The 9,759-nt window shown below is 36.7% G+C and overlaps 1 protein-coding gene across 1 annotated transcript in view; it reads right to left on the bottom strand.

The window, feature by feature from the left end:
• Positions 1-736: 736 nt before the first annotated feature.
• Positions 737-9,759, bottom strand: part of CA13 (carbonic anhydrase 13) — a gene marked incomplete at its 3' end in the record, with an annotated part of 30,205 nt that continues 21,182 nt past the window's right edge. The window contains exon 7 of the mRNA XM_082858844.1: positions 737-856. Coding sequence (XP_082714970.1) covers positions 737-856 — 120 coding nt within the window. The remainder of the gene's footprint in view (positions 857-9,759) is intronic.

Below are 9,759 nucleotides of genomic sequence, written 5' to 3'. Positions count from 1 at the left end.
ATCAATTATTAGCCAGTTTATCATTAACATCACCAAGTGAATAAGATGTATGGCATAAGTCATTAAAGTTTAAAAAGCCATTTATATCCTGGGGAATTCCTCACCAAAATTGTATTGACTCTTTTTGAGCTGTGGAATAGATGCTTTAATTCGTTATATCCCACCCCCACTCCTCTTGTTCATTTTATTAGAGGTATCCTGCAGTGAGAATCAGCAACACGATCCAAATGAAAATTCACTTTAAAAGGAAATAGTATCTACTTTTATGAATTGGAATGATAACAAGATATTAAGCGGAATCCCTTGTTTAGGAAAAGGTACCACAATCCTATCATTCTGGGAATGCATTTAAGTTTTTCACCAAACATCACTGAGAGATGTGACTGATCAGTCTTTATGGCAAGGGAAGATTTTTAATACATTCTGAGGTTTGCAATGCCTGCCATGTTGTCACGCAGGTTGAAGTAGATGTATTCCGTGTGTTTTAAAACACACCAGTGTTTACTGCGTATATACCCAAGTATATACTGCTTATAAACTGCAAATCTGAGAGAGATGACTTAAGTTAGTTTGATTAAAAAGATCTGATTTTCTTTGTGCTGAAACTGACAGCAAAATGGCACCCCATAAATTAGAATTCTAGGAAAGAACTGTTAGTAGGGGTTTTTGTGTTTGTTTTGTTTTGTTTTGTTTTCTCTCCACAGACACGTTTGGGGTGGTCTGTTGGTGACAACTTTTAATGGAAAGAGGCTCTCACTTTTCGGCCCTTCAGAGGCTGTGGTGGACGGTGATTGCTCAACAAAAAAGCCGCTGCTTTGCCCTCCCCTGTACACAAGAGGGTGCGGAATGTGGCCAGCTGTTGAAAAAAAGAGAAGAGTTAGTTTTAGCATAGAAAGTCACGCCAATGTTAATGAATTGCCCTGCACAGAAAGTTAAGAAACTTATAAGCTTTCTTCTACTGGGAACTAAATGTACTTCAATGAAAATTTTCTAAGTTATGGGTCATACATCATAAAGCAAACCTTCTGCTAGATTCTTATCACAATACAAATACCTATGGGTTCAAAAATTAAGTATATAAGCTTTCTTCATTTGAAGATCAAAGTAATAAGAGGAAACAACATTTAGAATGTGGTTTAAAGAGTACATATCTAGAAATCAGAGAATGTCACCTGCAAAGGCATAATGGGACAGTGGAAAGGGTTTTCCAAGCTGGGTCCCAGTCCTGGTTCTGCCACTAGTGAGCTGTGTGACCTTGGGAAAATCATTTATTGTCTCTAGTTTCCTCATCTATAAAGTGAACCATTGGATTAGATTACCTCAATAGGTGTCATCCAGCTCTTGGAATTACACTGAATACTCACGAGCACTCCAATGTAACATGGCCCAAATTTTCAAGGGAACTATGTGGTACTCATCCTACAGAATTTTCATCTTTTATGCACTGTTTTCCTTAAACAGTGATTTTTCTCTCACCATATGTGTGCCTTGTCAGCAACTAACTCTGGGAAAAGACTAGGAGTCTTCAACCACTTATAATATTTCAATACAATTTAAGTGATATAGGCATATTTCTCAACACAAGGGCTTACTTTTTCTTATCTCTCTCTCACACACACACACACACACACAATGCTTAATTATCTTACAAACTTCATATAGTACACAAAGAGTCAAGAAGAAAACAGAAATTACGAGAAATCACATCACAAAATATAACCACTGTTAACATTATGGAGTATATCCTTCTAGATGTTTCCTTATGTACAAGCACTATATGCACATGCACCAGTACACACGCTTGACACGTTTTATTGCAAAATAAGCTCAACTATACTTACTCTTTTGAAACCTTATTTTATCACTTAATATATATCCTTCACACGTCAATAGATATATCTATGTCACTATTTTTAATTGCTGAAAAGTTTTCTATTATAAGCTTGTTTTATAAATTATTTAGCAATTCCTTTGTGATTTAATATCACGTTTTAAGACTAAGCACAGGTCTATAGTAGTAAAATGAAGACTGGGTAAATTACCTGAATAATTTTACTGTCTCAAAAACGTGCACTAAAAACATATTGCCACACAAGTAAGTTTTTGGTGTCTGTTTTGCTGTTTTGAGTGAGTACAAAGTATTAAATTGTTGAGAATGAGAGCCTTCATTCTCTAAGTTTCGTTAGTCACCTAATCAAAGAGTCAAGGAAATTCAGACTAGGACATATATATTAGGTTTCCATCATCATCATTTACCTGAAGCCTAAAATATTTCTCTTAACAGTACTAGCCAGGATGGGAGACAGAGGTGATGCAGGTCCTTCATAATAAATAGGCAATAGTTTATAACTGCACTCTGTGGAGGTATGTTCAGGTATCATATACAAGCAGCTGTGTATTTCCACAAGTCATATTTTGAGATGTCTTTTCAAAGAGTATAGATATGAGAAGAATAAGACAAATATTTACAACTTGCTATTACTCATGTTTCATTATACCAGATCATTATGGCTAAAGCCAGATGGGACATATATAATTCTCTGGTAAAGTCAAGTAGCAGAGGCTAATGAAATCTAACCTCCACAGCCACAGAGAAGATGTCCAGCCTTCTGCAGATCATGATGATCCAGGTCTATCTGGAGTGGCCACTCCAGGTGACTGTGCTGGAATCCCAAGTCCTGAATCAGTGCACTGATTTGCCAGCCTCACTGAACACAACTAGCCTCCCAGGGAAACTGCCTATTCCTCTGAAGATCTTGGCTTTATTTATCCCCCTATCCCCCTTTGACTCCTCTGCAAATTGATCATGGCTCCTACCTCTGCAACACCTTAGCCTCATCCATCTAGAACTAGAACTTACTCTAGATCTTTCTCTGACCAGCCTGCTCATTTTGGTAAGAGTCTCTGAACCTGTCCTGATGTCTCATCAAACCCCTTCCCTTTCTGGTGCTGGATCGTCCTCCTGGTCCCTTAGCCCAGCTAGGTAGACCCTGATCTGCTAGGCTCTGCTTAGATTGGCTCCTATCAGTGTCATACCCTCACCAGGCCTCTGGCTTCCTTTAGGCAGAAAATCTGTCCCTCTGTCACTAAGGCTGACTCAGTATCTAACCAGCTCCTGGCAAGAATCTCCCCAGCTCAGGGTGAAGGCTGTTTTGCTGTTTTCTTTGGCTCTACTACTGAAAGTTTAAATTTCTTCTGTAGTGACCCCAGTAGGCAGAAATACCCTTTTCTAATGTTTTGTAAACAGCTTTGATTAGTCACTCTAGTGCTCAAATGTCCTTACTAGCTCTCCACTGCCTGCCGAAGTTGACTAACAATAAAAATAAGCTCTCTCTTATAGAACATGGTGGGCCATGTACTATGCTAAGTGTTTTACATTACATACCACATTTAATCCTCCAAACAAACCTATCTATAATATACCATTATACCCATTTTAAACATGAGGAACTCGAGGGAGAGTTAGGAAATTTCAATAAATAAGTCATCTGGCAAATAAGCCATGCACTAACCACAGCACTACACTGTATCTGTAAGTGTTTTTCTTTTTCTCTTTCTTTTTTTTTTTCCATTTTCCCCTAATCTCTTCTTATTTGTTTCTTATTATGGAAACTGGCAGATATACAGAAGGGTAGATAGAGTAACATAATAAACCATCACCCAGCTTCAACAGTCATCAACATGTGGCCAATTCTGTTTCATCCACACTCTCACCCATTCTCTCTCTCCACCTGCGAATCCTGCCCAAACTGTATTATTTTGAAGCACATTCCAAATATCATATCATTTCAGGTGTAAACATTTCAAAATATATCTCTAAAATATATAACATTTCAAACCCTATTAAGGCTCCAAAACAAAATTGTTAGCACGGCTTCCAAGCCTCTTGACCACCCAATTCCAACCAATCCTTCTAGATTATTTCCTATTATTCCACACACAAGTCCCACTCTAGGTCAGTTTTGTGAAGGGGTGTCCGAGAGCATCTGAATGAAAAGATTTTGAGGTGATTCTTAAAACTTGAGATTCCTGGACCCACCCCCCGCCTCAGACTTCTGACTTAGAGTTTCTAACGAGGCCCAAGGATCCACATTTTGGTAAGCTTCATCAGGTGATTCTTGCATACTCTCAATTTTGACAACCACAGGTACAAAGTTGCCCACATATTTTTTGCACTTCTCTTTTTTGCCTTTATTTATGCTATTCTTTCTTGAAATACCCCTTTCCTTTATACTCCCAACCTGTCCCCACTTTTTGAAGCAACCCAAATGTAAGCTCTTTCATGAAGTCTCTTCCTGATTTCTCCACTGAAAACTAGTCTCTCCCCTTCTGAAATTGCCTTACACCTTATATTCTCTTACAGTACCAAGCAAAGCCACCGTGTAACGGTTTTTTATGCATTTATTTTATCCCCTCTGTTAGATTATAAACTACGGGAGGACAAGGGCCTTTTTTTTTTTTTAACATCTTTATTGGGGTATAATTGCTTTACAATGGTGTGTTAGTTTCTGCTTTATAACAAAGTGAATCAGTCATACATAAACATATGTTCCCATATGTCTTCCCTGTTGCGTCTCCCTCCCTCCCACCCTCCCTATCCCACCCCTCCAGGCTGTCACAAAGCACCGAGCCAATATCCCTGTGCCATGTGGCTGCTTCCCACTAGCTATCTACCTTACTACGTTTGTTAGTGTGTATATGCCCATGACTCTCTCTCGCCCTGTCACAGCTCACCCTTCCCCCTCCCCATAACCTCAAGTCCGTTCTCTAGGAGGTCTGCGTCTTTATTCCTGCTTTACCCCTAGGTTCTTCATGACATTTTTTTTCTTAAATTCCATATATATGTGTTAGCATACGGTATTTGTCTTTTTCTTTCTGACTTACTTCACTCTGTATGACAGACTCTAGGTCTATCCACCTCATTACAAATAGCTCAATTTCGTTTCTTTTTATGGCTGAGTAATATTCCATTGTATATATGTGCCACATCTTCTTTATCCATTCATCCGATGACGGGCACTTAGGTTGTTTCCATCTCCGGGCTATTGTAAATAGAGCTGCAATGAACATTTTGGTACATGACTCTTTTTGAATTTTGGTTTTCTCAGGGTATATGCCCAGTAGTGGGATTGCTGGGTCATATGGTAGTTCTATTTGTAGTTTTTTAAGGAACCTCCATACTGTTCTCCATAGTGGCTGAACCAATTCACATTCCCACCAGCAGTGCAAGAGTGTTCCCTTTTCTCCACACCCTCTCCAGCATTTATTGTTTCTAGATTTTTTGATGATGGCCATTCTGACTGGTGTGAGATGATATCTCATTGTAGTTTTGATTTGCATTTCTCTCATGATTAATGATGTTGAGCATTCTTTCATGTGTTTGTTGGCAGTCTGTATATCTTCTTTGGAGAAATGTCTATTTAGGTCTTCTGCCCATTTTTGGATTGGGTTGTTTGTTTTCTTGTTATTGAGCTGCATGAGCTGCTTGTAAATTTTGGAGATTAATCCTTTGTCAGTTGCTTCATTTGCAAATATTTTCTCCCATTCTGAGGGTTGTCTTTTGGTCCTGTTTATGGTTTCCTTTGCTGTGCAAAAGCTTTGAAGTTTCATTAGGTCCCATTTGTTTATTTTTGTTTTTATTTCCATTACTCTAGGAGGTGGGTCAGAAAGGATCTTGCTGTGATTTATGTCATAGAGTGTTCTGCCTATGTTTACAAGGGCCTTTTTAACACTTGTTTATACCTCTTGCATCATGCCTTGCAAAAATTGGCAATTATTAAACAATTCTAGAATTGACTTATACTGTCTTCTAAAATTTAAAACTTTAATTTCAAAGATAATTAGATAGTTTTATATAGTAAGTCAAAATTAATATTCAAGTGAATGAATTCTTTCCTCAATTCACACATAGTCTGAAGATGCAGAAGTTAGGGAAATTTTCCTAGATTGTTAATTATCATTAATTACAAAATAAAAAATTTTACTATTAAAAAAGGACATTAGAGTTTTGATTCCAGATATACTGGACTAAGACTCTGCAGACAACCTTCCTGTAGAAAAAGACAACTGTGAAACCCAGACACAATACAAAAAAACAACTAGCTGCAGGTACTAAAGAGTGAACAGAAGTAGAGGGATATAGATGGGGAGTTCATGCTCACTTGGAGATATGGGAGCCCTCAAGTGAGTTCCTGTCTCTCCAGTTTTTCACTTGGACAGGGTGGAGTCTGCAAGGTGCATAGAGCTGCTATGGGGCATACCTGTCTTGCAAGGAAAGAGCAACAGAGAGGATCCCCAAACTCATACCCAAGAACTACACATGTACTGAGACTGAAGCTACTGTGCAAGAAGGAAAATCTGCAACTCAAGCCCAGCCAAGAAAATTACCTGCCAACACAAAGGAAACAGTACTCATCAGAGGAAAAATAACAGATCCAGAATCTCCACAACTTATTGTTCGTAACATCTAGAATGCAATAGAAAATTACTCAATATACAAAGACTCAAGAAAATGGAATACATTCTTAAATAAAGAAAAATCAACAAAGTGAGACTCAAGATTACCCAAATTTGGAAATTACAAGGATTCTACAGTGGCTACTTCAACTACCTGTGGGTTATATGAAGTTAAACAGCATACTTTTTAGTGCGTGAGAAATTTCAACAGAGTAATGGGAAGTCTCAGCAGAGAAATAGAAATAATAAAAAAGAATCAAGTATAAATTTTAGATCTAAAAAATATAATTTCTAAAACAAAAATTCACTGGATAAAATTAACAGACAAACTGACATGACAGAGAAAGAGCAAATGAACTTGAATATAGATCAATAGAAATTATCCACAGTGAAGAACAGAGATTTTTTAAAAGATTTCAAACTAATAGAGCCTTGGAAGGAACCTGTTACATGTTATTAAAAGGTCAAATGTTTGCATAATTAGAATATCATATATGAAAGCAACCTAAGTGTCATCAACAGATGAATGGATAAAAAAGATGTGGGGTGGGGTGTGTGTGTGTGTGTGTGTGTGTGTGTGTGTGTGTGTGTGTGTGTGATGGAATATTACTTGGCCAGAAAAAAAGAATGAAATTTTGCCATTTGCAACAACATGAAGAGACCTGGAGGGTATTAGCTTAGTAAAATAAGTCAGAGAAAGACAAATACCATATGTTTTCACTTATGTGTGTAATCTACAAAATAAAACAAATGAACAAATATAACAAAACAGAAACAGACTCAAGATAAGAGAACAAAATAGTGGTTAGCGGAAGGGAGACGGCTTGGGGAAGGGCGATATAGGGGAAGGGTATTAGAGGTACAGACTACCAGGTATAAAATAAAGAAGTTATAAGGATGTAATGTACAGCACAGAGGAATATAGGCAATATTCTGTGATAACTTTATGTAGAGTATAATCAATAAAAATAATAAATCACTATGTTGTATACCTGAAACTGATATAATATTGTAAGTCAACTGTACTTCAAGTAAAAAAAAGAATATCGGAAGGAAAGAAAATGGGACACAACACACATAAAAATTAACTCATAAATAATAGAACACTTAAATGTAAAATCTAAAACTATTACTTAAAGTAGGAAAAAGTATTTTGTGGTATATAGTTAGACAAAGATTTCTTATCTGGAAACCAAAAGCACAAACGATAAAAGATAAATTGATAAAATGACCTTCATCTAGATTAAGAACTTTTTAACTTTTGCTCTTCAAAAGATATAGTGAAGGGCTTCCCTGGTGGCACAGTGGTTGAGAGTCTGCCCACCGATGCGGGGGACCCGGGTTCGTGCCCCCGTCCGGGAAGATCCCACATGCCACAGAGCGGCTGGGCCCGTGAGCCATGGCCGCTGAGCCTGCGCGTCCGGAGCCTGTGCTCCGCAACGGGAGAGGCCACAACAGTGAGAGGCCCGCGTACCGCAAAAAAAAAAGAAAAAAAAAAAAAGATATAGTGAAAAAAAAAAGAGAGGCAAACCACAGACTGAGAGAAAATACTCTGTCAGATTGTTTTGAATGCTCCCTCTTGGAAAAGGCCTTTAACTCCAAACCTGAAGGAGGAGCAGGAGTGTTTATGTACTATATGATTCCATTTAAATAAAATTTTAAAATAACGTTCTAGTGACAACATCTCAGTGGTTGCCTGGGGCCATGGACAAGGAAGAAGATGGAGTACAGAGGGGCACAAGGAAACTTTTTCAGCCAAGGGATCCACTCTATGTCTTGATTGTAGTGGTTGTTACAATAAGCAAAATCATCAGCTGCACACTAAAATTCATGAATCTTATTGTATGCAAATATAGTAATAAACAAAAAAAGAAAAAAAATTTCTTTAAAAAGGAGTACAGAATTAAAGCCAAGTATTCTGCACATCAAATTTCAGCAGGTCAGTAAGCCACTATAGATAATCTGGCATAAACCAAAGAGACTTGGCAAGAGAAGTCAGCCTTCCAAAGAATGACAGATCTGTTATCAGAAGTAGCAAAAAACAGTGTATCTGTTTACTGGCCTGGCAGTTAAATCAAGCATTCCCGTAAATGACTCTTTTTCTTTGGGGAGAAAAATGGACTTGGATCAAGAAAAAGAAAACGAAAACCATCTGATTTGCCCTTTAGGTCAAACAATGACTTGGTAAGAAATAGCAGCAGGAAAAAAACCTAGAAAAAAACTGGCACCAACTTACTAAAAAGAGGATTTAATCTTCACAGATAGTGACATTATATGGTGGAATTGAAAAATAAATAAAAATACTATTTTCCAGTGGTTTCTAAAATAAAGAGCTGCTAAAATTGAGATTAAAAATTATCTTTTGAAAAGTAATCCTTAAATCAATGGTATACACAAAAGACATTTTCATTTTACTTTATATAGAAGAGTTAAGCAACTAAATAATCTTATCAACCCTTTCATGCTTTGGATTTTTAAAATATGCTTTCTATTTTAGAACAGTTTTGGATTTACAGAATTCTTGCAAAGATAGAATAATTAGTTCTCGGATACCCCACACTCAGTTTCCCCTTTTATTTTTTTTCATTCACTTTTAAGGATGCACACAAAAGTTTCCCATTATTAACATCTTGCATTAGTATGGTACATTTTTCACAAGTCGTGAACCAATATTAATATGTTATCATTAACTGAAGTCCATCTTTTATTCAGATTTCCTTTGTTTTTACCTAACATCTTTTTCTGTTCCAGGATCCTATCAGGAAATGGCATCATATTTAGTTGTCTTGTCTCCTTGAGCATTTCGTGATTATGACAATTTCTCAGACTTACCTTGTTTTTGATGACCTTGACAGTTTTGAGGACTACTGATCAGGTATATTGAGAATGTCTCTCAACTGGGCATTTTCTGATGTTCTTCTCATGGTTCAAATAGGATTTGACTCTTAAAATATCTTTTGCTTCATTCTTTAAATCTTAAAATCACCATAATAATTTGGATTATTATGATATTATAATCATCATGATAATTTGGATTATTAAGATATTATAATCATCATAATAATTGGGATTATTACTCAGATAATCATTTCAATCTGGTTAAAAATAAAATGTCTGAAAGTGTTCCTGCTACAGTAGATTTAAGTGAATGCCTCAAAGTGAATTACCACTCACACTAAAGCTCTAAAGTACAGCTATTATTTTATAAACTCTAACTGCATAAAAACCACATTAATAATTAACATTAATGAATTGAGCTTCAAATAAGATACAGTAGTGAATTCACAGCTAGGCAGTCAGTCA

Source organism: Leucopleurus acutus (assembly GCF_964270905.1).
Source record: "Leucopleurus acutus genome assembly, chromosome: 17".
Classification (NCBI taxonomy): domain Eukaryota; kingdom Metazoa; phylum Chordata; class Mammalia; order Artiodactyla; family Delphinidae; genus Leucopleurus; species Leucopleurus acutus.
This window is presented reverse-complemented; position numbering and strand designations above follow the sequence as displayed.